Source organism: Rhinolophus ferrumequinum, chromosome 10, assembly GCF_004115265.2.
Source record: "Rhinolophus ferrumequinum isolate MPI-CBG mRhiFer1 chromosome 10, mRhiFer1_v1.p, whole genome shotgun sequence".
NCBI lineage: Eukaryota > Metazoa > Chordata > Mammalia > Chiroptera > Rhinolophidae > Rhinolophus > Rhinolophus ferrumequinum.
This window is the reverse complement of record NC_046293.1, coordinates 24,214,635-24,230,373: the sequence shown is the minus strand read 5'-3', so window position 1 is coordinate 24,230,373 and position 15,739 is coordinate 24,214,635. Positions and strand designations below refer to the sequence as shown.

General features: G+C 47.0%; 1 protein-coding gene across 1 annotated transcript; it reads left to right on the top strand.

Annotated features, from left to right (window-relative positions):
• The first annotated feature begins 1,270 nt into the window (after positions 1-1,270).
• Positions 1,271-5,205, top strand: RBP5 (retinol binding protein 5). The gene is made up of 4 exons (XM_033116242.1): positions 1,271-1,501; positions 1,790-1,968; positions 4,075-4,176; positions 4,623-5,205. The coding sequence occupies exons 1-4, from the start codon at positions 1,429-1,431 to the stop codon at positions 4,674-4,676; spliced, it is 408 nt and encodes a 135-aa protein (XP_032972133.1). The 5' UTR covers positions 1,271-1,428; the 3' UTR covers positions 4,677-5,205.
• Positions 5,206-15,739: the final 10,534 nt, after the last annotated feature.

Below are 15,739 nucleotides of genomic sequence, written 5' to 3'. Positions count from 1 at the left end.
AAGGAAGACATCAACGGAGACCTGAAGGAAGCGAGGAGGGACAGTATGCACGTCACCCCCGCCCCCAACTCTGCATTAACCTCTTTACACAGCCCATTCCATCAGCAAATCCCTGCTGCGTGCCTCCTGGGAACTGTGAAGTAAAACTGAACCCCGAGAGAATCTAGCATTTCAGTTCCCAGATCTCTCTGAGGAAACCAAAGGATGGTCGTAAGACCGGTGGAAAGGGCTCTGGGACTGGAGGAAAAGTGAGAGGTGTGTGTGTGTGCGCGCGCGCGCGCTCGCGCGTACATACACACACGCACCTGTCGGGACAGTTCACCGGGTGGAATTTTTCCCACTGTCTACCCTCTCTCCCTCTCTCTCCCGAAATTTCCCACTTTAAGCCATGAGTAAACAACCCAGTTGATTCCGAAGCCAGGGAAGTTGGTATGTTTGGGAGACGGGGCGGGGGTGGGGGGGGCGAGGGAAGGGGCGGCGCGGCCGGTAGTTGGGAGATGGACACATGGGAATACTGGTAAACACGGGTAGTCCCAGGGCTGGGGGCTGGGGGTGATGGCATCATCAATGACTCCAGAGAGAGAAGGAAATTCCTGGATCCCAAGCCAAAGGGTGTAAAATTCTCCATAATAGCCAAACACGCTCCTCCCTGCCTTCTGCTCTGGACTTTGAACTCAACACTCATCAGGCTGCTGACAACCCCCTCAGTCCTTGGGAAGGGCAGTTTCTCCACCTCCTTCCTAAAGGCTTTATAAGACAAAGAGTGAAATGCCAGCAAAGCTCTTTCCAGGAGCTGCGGGGGACCAGCCCTATAGGATTTTCTTCACTTTGGCTCCTGGCCAGCTGGCTGTCCCCCTTCTTTCTCCACCTTCTCCCCCTCATACCTTTCAGGATCCTTAACTCAGCCCCAGGATTTCACGATATTGTCAGAACTCATCCCTGGGTGAGCATGAGACAGCCCCACTCCACACAGCGGGGCCATCTCCCTCCCAGAACAGACTGCCCCTCAGGGGCTCTGGGATGGTTCCCAAGCCTGCCAGAAATTGGCTGGAAACCAAAACTGACCTTTGGAAAGGCTCAAGTCTTGGATGACGGACAGCCCCAGATCCCGCTCCAGGTTCCTTCCTCAGGAAAAGCCTAGGTCAGGCACAACCTTGCCAAGTCCCTGCCCCTCTCAGGCTGCAGACACCACCCCAAACTCATCATGGGGGGAGGGAGGAAGTCTGGTAGGAGCTCTTATTGCAATAGGGCCCCAGCTCTCTCTATAAAAACCCTTGCGAGCATAGACCTTTACACAAGCCTGTCTCTGTGTGTGTGGAGGCCTGCCTGGAGTCTCTCAGCCCCACCTGCCAGACAACACCCCTCCCACCTCACCCGGTCTCCTAGATTCTCCTGAAATCTTCATCTCCATCTTAGCCAGCCTGGACAATGCCTCCCAACCTCACCGGCTATTACCGCTTTGTCTCGCAGAAGAACATGGAGGACTACCTGCAAGCCCTAAGTAATGGCCTTACCCCTCCCAGATCCCTTTTATTCCCCTTTTTCCTTCTCCCTTCCTGCCTTTCCATCCCATTGAGAAGGGGAAGTGCTGGGGTTGGACCATGTGAAAATGCTGAGGAGCTGGTACCTGACTCGGGATCCACCTCAAGCCAGAGGCATTGCTAGGAGGGAGTTAAGCCACAGTCTAGACCCAGCTGAGGGCAAGTTCACAGCCCCAAGGTGATGCTTCAGGTGGGGGAGCTCTTGGCTGGCGGCTAAGAGGACCCATGCTAAGAGATAACCCCCACAGACATCAGCATGGCTCTACGGAAGATAGCGCTGCTGCTCAAACCAGACAAGGAGATTGACCATCAGGACAATCACATGACAGTGAAGACCCTCAGCACCTTCCGCAACTACGTTCTGGAATTTGAAGTGGGAGTTGAGTTTGAGGAGGATCTGCGCATGGTGGATGGACGAAAATGTCAGGTACCTTTCCTCAGGTTTGGGGGAGGGGATGTGGATGAGCAGGTAGGTGCCTCTTAACAATTTGGGGCAAAACAAAGTGATCTCACCCTGCCAGAACCAGGAGAAATGACCACCACAGCAAGCTGTGGAATCCCAAGGATAACAGCCACTTGGTGCTATCCCCCTCCCCCTAGTCTCTTCCTGCCCCCTCTTATCACCAGACAAAAGGGCAAAAAGAGCAGATCACCCTCAAGCCAACGAGCAAACATTTGCTTACCTCTTGCCTTTGACCCTGTTAGGCACCACAGAGTCTCTTTTCCCTTAGCCTCTGTAACTCCACTGTCCTGCATTTCTTTCTGCTTCTTACATGTGCCTTTTGGTCTCCTTTGCAGGCACTAGTTCCCCTATTAATCTTTTAAACTGAGGTTTTCCCTAGTATTTCGTTCTTGACTGTCTCTCTTGTCTGTACATCATCCATCGGCCCAATCATATACACCCATGCTTTCCACTACCATCTTTTGGCTGCCCTTGACATGTATTCTCCAGCCAGACCTACCTCCTGAGTTCCAGGGTCAAGTTTTCAACTGCCTGCAAAATGTTTACATCTGCATTCCCCAAGGTCAAACCCAAAGTCACTGTTTTTCTACCCAAACCTAGTCCTGCTTTTGTATTTACTGTCTCCAGTACTGTGAATAACCAGCAGGACTGGAGACCTGGGAGTCATGGTCATTATCTCATGTCCCCTTATTTCTATACTCCCAACAACAATGCGCACACACAAGCATGAATATGTGCACCACATCTAATTGGTCAAGAGGTCTTAATAACTTTTATGCACTGTCCAATATAGTAGCTACTAACCATATATAGTTATTGAACACTTGAAATGTAACTAGTCCAATGTGAGATGTATTATAAGTATAAAATACACACTAGATTTTTATGACAATACAAAAAAAGGATGTAAAACAGCTCGGAAAGTTTTATATTGGTTACATGCTGAAATTATATTTTGGATAATTTAGGTTGAATGAAATATATTATTAAAATTAATTTTACTTGTTGTTTTTTACTTTGTTAATGTGGCTACTAGATGTCTTTCAATTATATATGTGGCTTGCATTTAAGACCCATTATATATCTACTGAACATTGCTGTTCCACATGGCTCTCATCTGTTCCTTCCTAGCCTTTCTCACTATCACCATCTTAACTCAGGCCCTAGTTTCTCACCAGGTGCCAGAAATTAGCTCTCAGTCTTAACCCTTCTCTAATCCACTCTGCATGTAAAAGTGACCATGTCACTTTCTGACTTAAACCCTTTCAGGGACAATCTACTACATTCAGATAAGGTCCACATGCGTCACATGGCACACCAGGGTCTTTCCCACATACACACTAGGTTAGGGCACCTCAGAACTATTTGCTCTTCTTTCTTACCTCTATGTTGTTACTTTCCTTGCTAGAAATTTCCCGTTATCTACAATTTAATTAACTCCTCACTTCCTTGAAGACTGGGCTCTTCCCTTTTCACTCCTATCCCTCACAATCTTGCCTGGTATCATAAATACCTATTTACTGCTCTCTTTCTGATCAAGATTCTGAGCTCCTTGGTAGCAGGGCCTATCCTATGAGAGTCCTCAATAACTGTTGACTGGAATGCCCAGGCCCACCCAGCTCTGATTCAGGGAACTTGATCCTTCATTCTCAGGGACACTCCAGCTGTTCTTGAAACTGAGAAACGAGAGGAAAGAGATTGCCTATTGGGACTCCCAATCAATCTCTCTTCTTTCCCAAAGGCCCCTGCAGGTCAACCAGAAGTATCCAGAGGATAAACTCTCCATTCTGCATCATCCGCTGCTCAATTTCACCCCATTATCCTGCTTCATCCCTGCTCTGCCCCTGTAGAAAAACTGTGGGCCCCCCTCAGTGGCCTTAGGAGTGGGGAAGGGGAGTCCTGTTAAATCAGAGCAGCCCTTCTCACTCAGAATGAAGGGGCTGGAGCAAGACAGTATCTCCTGTGGTGGGAAAGCGGGCAGCCCAGCCAGAGTGAGTTGAATGTATTGTGGGTGACCTCCCCCTACCCTCTCACCCCCACAGCCTTCCTTTACTCCTGTCTTCCCTTTAGACCATAGTAACTTGGGAGGAGGAGCAGCTGGTATGTGTGCAGAAAGGGGAGGTGCCCAACCGAGGCTGGAGGCACTGGCTGGAGGGAGAGAAGTTATACCTGGTAAGCTGGCTGAGGGCTGTAAATGAGTGTGTCTGTAAGAGGGATCTCCAGCTGGGATTCATCCTTTTGCCCAGATCAGAGCAGTCTACTACTCCACCTCTACCCCCTCTCCAAGGAAGGAAAACAAGGAAGGGAAACAAAAGCACTGGGGGGAGTGGAGAGAGGAAGAAATAGAGTGGTCAAGGTGAGCCCTGGCTACAAGTCAAATGAATGTCCATAAATCATAGCTGGAGAGTTGGAGACTTTGCCATTTCACATTCCCTGACCTGTACTTTCCTTCCTCTGGGGTGAAAAGTTGAGGGTCTGGAACAATGATACAATTCCTCATACATCAAATGCCCTAGTTGATGTATCCTGAAGGATTAAATGGAGGTCAAGGACCTTTACAAAGGAGCTCCAGCTGGCAAGAACCTTCTTTTCCCTCATCATCCCTATTCTGTTCCCAGGAACTGACTGCGAGGGATGCAGTGTGTGAGCAGGTCTTCAGGAAGGTCAAGTAGCCGGAGAGGAGCTGAGGGTCCCTCCAGACAGCTCTTGCTTGTATCCCTTCAAACCCAGATTGTCCCAGGTCAGCAGTCCCTTTCTCAGGCCACTTCACCCTCCCTCTGGGTGCCTCCTCACCCCTCCCTATGTTAATCTATAATTGCAGCCCCCAAGGCCAAAGTCCCTTCTTTTTTGCACTCCACTGCCCAATAGTGACCTCATATCCAGTTCAAGGACTGGCCTTCAGGATGAAAAAAACAGGCAAAGGGGTAAGGGCCCTTGAGAATAACTGATGTCAACTCTCTTTTGTTCATTTGGCCTCTTATTTTCCATCTAAGAAAGAACTAAGCTCTGAGTATTTGGGGGTTAATAAAAATTCTATCCCGGTGGACCCTTTTGGAAAACTGTGACTGGCGTTCAAGAATTTAAACAGGAGGGGCGGACTGGTGGACGGGTGGCTCAGTTGGTTAGAGCACAAGCTCTGGGCAACAGGGCTGCCGGTTCGATTCCCACATGGGCCAGCAAGCTGCACCCTCTGCAACTAGAATGAAGACAATGAGCTGCAGCTGAGCTGCCACTGAGCTCCTGCTGAGCTCCTGGGTGGCCAGATGTCTCAGTTGGTTAGAGCGGGTGATCTCAAACACAAGGTTGCCCATTCGACTCCCTCAAGGGATGGTGGGCTGCGCCCCCTGCAACTAAGATTGGACAACAGCGACTGGACTTGGAGCTGAGCTGCGCCCTTCACAACTAAGATTGAAAGGACAACAACTTGACTTGGAGCTGATGGGTCCTGGGAAAAACACACTGTTTCCCAATAAAGTCCTGTTCCCCTGCCCCAATAAAAATCTTAAAAAAAAAAAAAATTTAAACAGGAGCTATTGGTACAGTATTTTTGTCCATTTCCTTGTCTTTTTTTTCCTTTCTTCCGCCTCCCCTCCCCACTCCGGTTCAAGCCGTTGTTTCTCAGTCTAGTTGTGTAGGACACAGCTCCCTGGCCCATGCTGGTATTATGAGCCTTGTGCTGCCAGCCAGTGGCCACTCACTCACGCTGGCTGCGGTCCACTCAGCACAGCTCTCCAGGGAGAGCTGTTATTCACAATCTTAGCTGTAGAAGGCACAGCTCACTGGCCCATGTGGGAATCGAACCGGCACCCTCGGCATTAGGAGCATAGCTCTCCAACTACCTGAGCCACTGGGCTGGCCCCTACTTGTTCTTCTCTTGGAGAAAGTCTCATATGCTCAACAAAACCAGGCCCAAGGCACGCCTCCCTTCCCCCAGAGCTCAGTTTACCAGTATCTGAATGCATCCTGGCTATCTTATACTTTCATTCTACATGTTGGAGGAGAAGGAATGGACTGGGTGAGACCTTTGTCCAGTGCTGGGGGAAGCTGGGAAACTTCTAAATAGTGACCTGGCCTCCATGTCTGCTGTCTGCTTTGAAAAGGACAGCAAGAAGGCCAAAAAGACTGAAAAGGGAAGCAGATGGAGGATACAATGCCAAGGGCTAGAAAGATGCAGGGCAGGGGGTATGAAGACAACAGTAGGAAGAAGACCAGTAGGCCTGGCTATAGCGACCCTCTGCTTAAAGGCCAAGGCTAGGGACAGAGGATAAAGGAGAGAACTGAGGACAGCAAGGCCCCTCCCTTAGGGTCGTCCGAATTACTGCCCTGGAAAACAAACCAGAAGGATAGGGCCTGTTCAGGGTCAGAGCCAGCTCCAGCCTCTGGCACCTCCCTACCTCCAGCTGCCTTGGTTCTTTCAGAATAAAAGTCCTGTGGGGCAAGAGTCAGAGAAAAGAGGATTCAGTGTGGGGTGAGGACAGAGCCTGGCTGGGATGGGAAGTGAGAATTGTTGGAAAGTCCTTGGCCTGTGCTCATTAGATGAACACTCCTGTCCCTTGTCCTGTAAAGTCTAGGCCCTCTACACATTCAGGACAGTCACTGGGGCTCTGGCCAAGAAGAACTAGGCTTGTAACATTGACTCTGCCATGCACCCTGAAATGCATTTGGAAAAGAACAAGAAGAGAACTCAGAGTGGAACTGAATAGCTTATTCCCTGCTCAGCCTCTCTGCAGATGACCCCATTGGGGAGTGGAGAGCCCTCCTCTCAGCAGAGCTGCCCAGCAGAAGCTCTGAGGGCTGCTGGGTCCTACCTTGTCCCTTTCCGAGGTACAGAGAAGCTGAAGGACAATGCTCCATGTGTATTCACCCATTGCCTAAGTCACCAGGACAACACACTGTCCCAGCCACTCTGATGTCCAAGCCTTCCCCCACAGGACTGTTCTCTGTGCTCTTCATGTCAGTTCAGCGTCCTTCACTGGAGTCTGCCAGAGGATCTGACTCAGAAGCTTGGAGGCCTCCATGGTGACTGTCAGGCTCAAGTGAAAATGGCCTCAACTCGCAAAACTCCTGTGACATGAGCATCCAAAGCATCCGCAGGTCCACTTCCTCCACTCGACCCCACCCATCCAGGAACCAGAGTCCAACAAGAGGCCTGAAGACCCCCAAAGGAACACAAGCAACCAGAGGAGGACTGAGCAGCTTCAGAGACATCTGCACGGGGCTGGGGGCCTGGATCTACTGAGACTGTCCAGAGCTTGGGAGGCTGTTTGCCCTGTGGGCAGCAGGGGGCGCTGCTCACTGAAGCGGGAGCCAGAGATCCACAAAGTTCAGTCCTACCCCCTCTGCCACCTTCTAGGATATTCCACTCCCCACTAGACACACACGCATGCACGCACGTACACACTTTCCCACCTGCATACTCACCCTGACAAGACCCCTATTTTCATTCAAATCAGGCTGCTCCATTCATCCTCAGATGAAAAAGATGGTCACCAGAGACACCAGTGAAGAAGAGGGGAGGAGACAACAGCCGTAGGGAGATGCGTGGATCCCACCCCAGCCCTTCCAGGGGCACACAGAGCCGTGGATCTCAGGAATGACTGAATTTTTAAACCAGAGTCTTAGATCTTAGAGAGTTGATCAGGAATCCAAGATGTTTTTGGCCTCAGCCTTGTCCTTTTTATCTTATATTACTCTGGGGAAGGCCAGCTGCCATGTCATGAGGACACTCAAGTATCCTACGAAGAGGGTAATGTGTCAAGAAACTGAGGCCTCCTGCCCACAGCTGTGTGAGCGAGCCATCTTGGAAGCAGATCCTCCAACCCTAGTCAAACCTTCAGACGATGGAAGCCCTGGCCAACACTTTGATTGAAGCCGTGTGAGAGACTCTGAGCCAAAATCACCCCTGTCAGCTGCTTCTAGATTCCCAACACTATGTGAAATAATACATTTGTTGTTTTAACCTGCTTAGTGTACAAATGATTTAGTATGTAACAACAGATAACACTTTCTCAACCTTGAATTTCATAACAAATGACCCTCATCCTAGCACTATAGCCTCAATTTTTGCCACGCTGGCAAAGGATGAGAGGTGGGTGACTTAGACCAGTAAAAACCTGACCAGGGGCGAGAGGTTGGCTCAGTTGCTTAGAGCGCAGTGCTCATGACACCCAGGTCGCCAGCTTGATTCCCACATGGGCCAGTGAGCTGCACCCTCCACAACTAGATTGAAAACAACGACTTGACTTGGAGCTGAGCTGCGCCCTCCACAACTAGATTGGGGGGGAAAAAAAAAACGACTTGACTTGGAGCTGATGGGTACTGGAAAAATACACTGTTCCCCAATAAAAATTTAAATAAATAAAAAATACTGTATTAAATAAATAAATACGGATGTCACTGTATTAAGCTTAAAAGCGAGGATTACAAAAAAAAAAAAAAAAGAACCTGACCAGCCACAAAATGGTATGGCTCCCAGCCCTAAGCTCAGACACCGTCTTGAGCACCCAGCAGCAGGGATCCACATCTCCTCATCTACCCCTCTAGAAGTCTAAAGAAAGTGAAGTTCAAAAATAGGCAGGTGTCCCCTTTACTTCCTCCTGTCCAGAGAAAGCTGCAGGCAAACTTTCCTGATCTGGACTGACACACCATCCCCACCCCACCCCTGCTATGGGGGATTTTCCCCATGCAAGACAGCAGATGGCAGCACCAACAGGAATTTCAAAAATAAAAGTAAAATAAAAATCCAAACTCTGAAAATGTGTTTATGGACTTCCTGCACTCACACCCATGTACTTCCTCTGCTTTCTCTCCATCCCCGCATCAGAACTTTGAAGATTGTCCCCTCTTCCAGCTTCTGCCCTTTGTTCTTTTTCAGTTAATGAGAAATAAAATTTAATGGCCGTAAAAGCAGGCTCAGAAGGTGTAAGTAAGAACTGGAGATGGGGTGAGGGGATTGGAGGGCAGTTGGTGACCACAGGATGGCCACGGGTTTGAAAATTAATCTGGGGAATGTAATTTGGTGGTTACCAGAGGGTAAGGGGGTTGGGGGGTGGGGGATGAGAGTGAGGGGGATCAAATGTATGGTGATGGAAGGGGAGCTGACTCTGGGTGGTGAACACACAGTGTGATTTATGGATGATGTGATACAGAATTGCACACCTGAAGTCTATGTAATTTTACTAACAATTGTCACTCCAATAAATTAAATAAAAAAATTAAATTAAAAAAAAAATCTAGAAGCAAAAAAAAAAAAAGAAAAAAATAAAAAGAACTGGAGATGAAGGGGAGAGTTGAGACAGCAGGGCATGAATTTGTCTTCGGACATAAGTTCCCCAAGGTTGAAAGGATCCTGCCTGGCTTAAGCTCACATCCAAGGACAAAAAGTTCTTCCCCATTAATCACACGAGTTAAAGATGCCACTGGAGCCAGGTATCATTTTCAGGATCCATGGCTTCATCCTTTTAATCTTGTCTGGCTTAGAAGGGGCCATCTAGTCACAATTATCATTTTAAATACATTTATTTTATAATTATTAAAGTGATTTCATAACATTACAGAAATTTCACTAATCAGAGACATTTTATAAATCTCACATAGCCCTATAGTCTAATACAGTCACAGCTATTTTAGTTTTTTCTTGTGTTTTCTATTTTTGCGAACACATTGTACTTACAATTTTGTAGCTTGTTTCCTTTATTCGCTCCTTTTACCTATATTTGGGGACCCACACATAGAGCACATGTAGCCTTGGCTTTTTCGGGGCTCACATTTAGCTGAGGAAAAGGGGAACAAAATAGATGATTGAAGGGCTAGAAATAACTAGCCCTGGGTTTGCCTGGGACTGAACCAGCTTTAGAATTGAAAGCCCCATGTCCCAAGAAACGCCTCAGTCCCAGACAAACCAGGATGATTGCTAATAGGTCACACTTTTAGAAACAAGTTCCCTCAAATTAAACCAGTCTAGAGTTTAGAATTTCATTTTGATTTACATATTGGCCTTTAGCTATACCTCTTTGTCTTTAAAAAAAAATTTTTTTTTCAGTGGTCACTCTGGGGCAGCTGTTCTCAAACTTTATACCCTTAAAAATTATTGAGAACCCCAAAGAGCTTTTGTTTATGTATAACTATTCATATTTACTGTATCAAAAATTAAAACTGAGAAAATTTTAAAACACAAGGATACATAAGCACACAATTCTGTTAGTTGTCAAGGGATGATGTCACACCTCACGTAGTCTTTGGTCACTCCCTGGTACACTCATGAGAGAAACAAAGAGAAAAGAGCAAATGACATCTTAGTATTGTTATGAAAATAGTTTTGGACTCATAATCCCCTTGGAAGGATCTCAGGGGTCCCCAGGGCTCCCAAGACCACAAGTAGAAAACCACTGCTCTGGAGAGAACTGTGTCCTTCATTTTGGAGTCTTACATTTACTATTGTATGAAGAAACCTGGTAACAGTTTTCATGTATATTACATTTACATGTTATAAACCCTGTAATACAATGTTATAATTTTTGCTTTAAACAGACATATGCATTTTAAAGACATTAAGATGTAATATACTTTTTTAAAAGATTTTATTGGAGAAGGGGAACAGGACTTTATTGGGGAACAGTGTGTACTTGCAGGACTTTTTTCCAAGTCAAGTTGTTGTCCTTTCAATCTTAGTTGTGGAGGGTACCGTTCAGCTTCAAGTTGTTGTCCTTTCAGTCTTAGTTGAGGAGGGTGCAGCTCAGCTCCAGGTCCAGTTGCTGTTGCTAGTTGCAGGGGGCGCAGCCCACCATCCCTTGCAGGAATCAAACCAGCAACCTTGTGGTTGAGAGGACTCACTCCAACCAACTGAACCATCCAGGAGCTCAGTGGCAGGTCAGCTCAAGGTGCTGTGTTCAATCTTAGTTGCAGGGGGCGCTGCCCACCACCCCTTGCGGGACTCGAGGAGTTGAACTGGCAACCTTGTGATTGAGAGCCCACTGGCCCATGTGGGAATAGAACCTGCAGCCTTCGGAGTTAGGAACAAGGAGCTCCAACCGCCTGAGCCACTGGGCCGGCCCCAAGATGTAAAATATTTTTTATTTACCTACAAATTGACCATTTCTCTTTATCCATCCTGTGGTTCTATTGTTCCATCTGGATTCCTTTCCCTCAGCCTCAAGAACTTTAGCATCTCTCATAGTACAGGTCTGCTGACTACACATTCTCTAAGTTTTCTTTTTATCTGAAGATGGTTTTATTTCATCTTTTTCTTGAAGAAAATTTTCACTGGAAAAGCAACTCTGAGTTGATAACTTTTCTTTCAGCGTTTTAACGATGTTGTTCCATTGCCTTCTGATGTGTATTATTTTTGAGGACAAAGCAGTGATATTGAAAATGTTATTCTGTGTTCGTAGTGTGTTCTTTTTCTTTGGATGCTTTCAACATTTTCTTTTTATCTTTGGTTTTTAGCAGTGTGACTATGGTGTGTCTCTGTGTGCTATTTTGTTTATTTTCAATTCTACTTTGAGTTTACTGAGTTTCTTGAACCTGAAGATAGATGCCTTTCTCAAAAGTTGGGAAACTACCAGCCATTATTTCTTTGAATATTTTTTTTGCCTCATTCTCTCCTCTCCTTCTGGGACTCTGAAAACACATATATTAGAGATTTTTATATTGTCCCACAGGTTCCTGAGTTTCTGCTCATTTTTTTCAAAAACTTCCTCTGTATTTCAGATTGGATAATTTTTATGTATCTATCTTCAAGATCATGGACTATTTCCTCTGCCATCTCCATTCTTCTATTAAGCCCCTCCAGTGATTTTTTAAACTTCATGTATTACATTTTTCAGTTCTAGAATTTATTTTTGGTTCTTTTTTAAAGTTTCTATTTCTCTGCTTATGTTCCTATCTGTTTTCTTTAATATGAGCATGTTTTTCTTTGCATCTTTGTGCTAAAATCCTTGGGTACTGAATCCAGCATCTGTGTCATCTTGGGGAATGGGCTCTGTTGTCTTTTCTCTTGAGCATGGTTTGTGTTTTCCCATTTTTTTATATTCAGAGTAATTTTGAATTGTATACTGGATGTGATGATTGATACATTACAAAGACGATGGATTCTGTGATGTTTCTTCAAAGAGTATTGCCTGTTTTTTTTTTTCAAGTAGGCAGTTAACTTGGCTTACCTCAAACTGCAAACTGTCTTGAAATGAACAAGAGCTCAAATTTAGTTTAGCTTCTTTTAGTCTTAGCTCTGCTGCCTGGAGTCTGCCCCATGCACTCATTGCTCAGGGGAACAAGGGTAGAAATACCTGAAACACTCAATGGCTTATAACCTAGTTATGATCCAGTCATCACACATTGACAGAACAGCTCACATGGAGAGCTTGGAGCTCAGGGAGGTGGTGCAGGCTCAGTGCTATACCCCTCAAAGCCTATCCCAGCACCTACCTGTGCCCCCAGACAAATCAAGCTGAGCAAAAGCCTCTTGTGAAGATAAAATTAAGAAAAGAGTTGCTAGCTGTCCCTCAGACCTGCTCCCCTCCCATAGTCCAAGCCATCAAATCATTCTTCCCTCTCCCCACTCCCAGACAGAGACAGTGTGCCATGCCATGCACTGCCAGCCCTGAAGTGCCTGCATCTCTGCCATAATTGCTTTGATAGCTACTTCTGCTTTACCTGCCCAGGCTACACACTGCAAAGCAACAGCCACTTCTGTTGTCCTGCCAACCGGGGAGAAGGTCCCAGTATGGGGCAGGTGCTCCTGAAAGCAGGACAGGGGGCACAGCTGCCCAGCACCAGCCCCTCATGGGCTGTACACAAACCATCAGGCTCTTTCTCCAGTCCCAAGTCCCTGGAGGCCTTCTCCTCTGACCCTAACACTCATTGCAGCTACACCACTGAGGCGGGGCCAGGACAGTTCCTCATATTCAAAGTGTTAGGTTTCCCAAAGCGGAGCCCAGGCCCTGGACTGTTCCAGGTATCAGCTGCTGGTATGGTCACTGCCTCTTCACCCTCTTGACGCCCTGCCATCTTCATACCAGACCACCCCCTGGCACTTTAACCCCTGGCATTTTAGGGGGACCACCTGTCCTGGTTCACCTAGAACTTTCTCAGTTTTAATACAGAAAGCTTCACATCCCAGGAAAGCCCTCAGTACCATGCAAATCAGAACAGTTGTCTCCCTACCTGCCCTGAGTTTTCTTTTAAGGCCTTTTTCCTTTTCTCCACAACATCTCCAAGAAAGATGGTACAGAGAACAAATTGATGGTTGCCAGATGGGAGAGGGATTGGAGGGATGGGCAAAAAGGTGAAAAGGGTTAAAAAGTATAAATTGCCAGTTATAAAAATAGTCATGGGGATGTAAAGTACAGCATAATGAATATAGTCAATATTATTGTAACCCACTATGTTTGGTGTCAGATGGGTACTAGATTTTATTGGGTGATCACTTTGTAAGGTATACAAATATATATAAAGGTCTAATCACTATGTTGTACTCCTGAAACTAATATAATATCGTATGTCAACTACAATTGAAGAAAACTTTTTTTAAAAAAAAAGAAAAAGGAAAGAGAAAAGAGGGAAGCAGTAAAACCCTGAATTCAGTTAATTTGAGAGGATTTGGAATTTGTCTTGGCCTGTAGAACCCCTTCCCTGGGGTGATCATAAGGAAAACAAAGGCTCTGACAATGATATTTGAGGTCCTCATCTCCATTGGGACGCTGTTACTTGGGAGACAATAAAAATTACCAAGTCCAATATGAAGCTGCCTTCTCAAGTCAGAGGCTCCCCCAAGAAGATGGAGAAATAAGACGCTCAGAGAAGTGGAAGCAGTCGGGGCTAAAGCTTGGATCAAGGAGGAAGGTAAAAGCAAGGACACAAAGGCCTGGAGAAAGGGAGGAAAATGATGAAGGTGAGGGACAAACAAAGGCAGAGTATTGCGAAGGAGGAGAACGTACTACCAGGGACCTGAGCAGGATGTGTGCACCCTGAGTAGAGATTATTTCATGGAATGAGGGTGAGAAGGATTGCCCCCCAAACTCACCCTTGTGCTAAAGACGGAAGGAGGAGGTTCTAAGATGGAGAGCAGCCCCGAGAAATGGTGCTTGGGAAGGAGCCTGGTCATTTGGGATGACGCACAGAGAGCCTGGATTAGCTGCTTATTGCTATTACAGGATTACAAAATATTACAGAAGTATACCTTTTCTTTTTTTTTTTCATTGGGGAAGGGGAACAGGACTTTATTGGGGAACAGTGTGTACTTCCAGGCCTGTTTTCCAAGTCAAGTTGTTGTCCTTTCAATCTTAGTTGTGGAGGGTGCCGTTCAGCTTCAAGTTGTTGTCCTTTCAGTCTTAGTTGTGGAGGGCCCAGCTCAGCTCCAGGTCCAGTTGCCGTTGCCAGCCGCAGGGGGCACAGCCCACCATCCCCTGTGGGAGTTGAACCGGCAACCTTGTGGTTGAGAGGATGCACTCCAACCAACTGAGCCATCCGGGAGGCAGCTCAGCTCAAGGTGCTGTGTTCAATCTTAGTTGCAGGGGGCGGAGCCCACCATCCCTTGCGGGACTTGAGGAATTAAACTGGCAACCTTGTGGTTGAGAGCCCATGTGGGAATCGAACCGGCAGCCTTCGAAGTTAGGAGCATGGAGCTCTAACCGCCTGAGCCACCAGGCCAGCCCAGAAGTATACCATTTTTAAGAGTATTTTGTATCTTTAGATTTTTTTTACTCTGTTATCAGGTATCTGTGTTACAACCATATGTGTTTTATTCCCCTATGTGAGGTTGAAGGTGGGGACGGGGAGGATTGTGCAGAAGAAGGGAGAAAGGGAAAAGTCAGGTCTCAAAGAATGGTAGCAGAAAAGTACTTAGCAAAGTGACAGTGGGGCTGGATGAAGGAGGATCAGAGGGTTAGCATGGAGGAGGAGAAGGGAAGAAGCCAGCTAAGAGACTTTCTACCCATACATTCAAGATTCAACCACACGAATTTCATGATCCTATCTATGGGTTAGGTGCCACATTAGCCATCAGTGGTGGTGAGCCCAGTAGCCGTAGTCCCTGTCTTAATGGAGCCTACGAGCTGGCCTAGTGGATTATTTGGGAGTGCCCCTAAGGGTTCCCAGAGAGTCTCTTGAAAGAATTGTGGACCAAGAGCATTGGAGGGTTAAGGAGCCATTCTCAGCATATGACAGACTTTGTGGACCATAGAATGGGGAGAGAAAGGGTAAGTAAAACTATCTGACAAAGTACCATGAGTTATGGCTCTGAGCCCCAGACGTGTGCAGAACTTCTAGACGGGGCTGGAGTCCACACCCAGGACGTGACCCTGTGACCACCAGTGATGTAGATTTACCCCACACCTGCCAGGGCCTGCTGCTCTGAGCTGCTTCTGGCAGCAGGGCTCCCCACTGAGCAGCCTCCTGGTCAGATGGAGTTCGTGTTCTGGGGAGCAGACAGCCGCTGAACTTCCATATATTTTGAGGACAAAACCTTTGGCCTCCACTTCCTGGTCCCCTACCAAGCCATGGGTCTGTCTCTCCTGGGGGTTCAAGAAAGGTGGCTTCTGCCCCAGCCATGGTCCCTGGTATCTGCCTAAAAAGAAGCTTGAGTCAGGGCCTGACCCCCACCCTGTGCCAACCTGACCCCCCTGAATGAGCAGCTTCCAGGGGGTGTGGGCAGGATTCAAAAAATCCCTAAGTGAGGGCCCCAGCCATGCTTGATGAAGAGGGAGAGGGGTAAGAGAAACTCAAGTTCGTGGGTCACAAA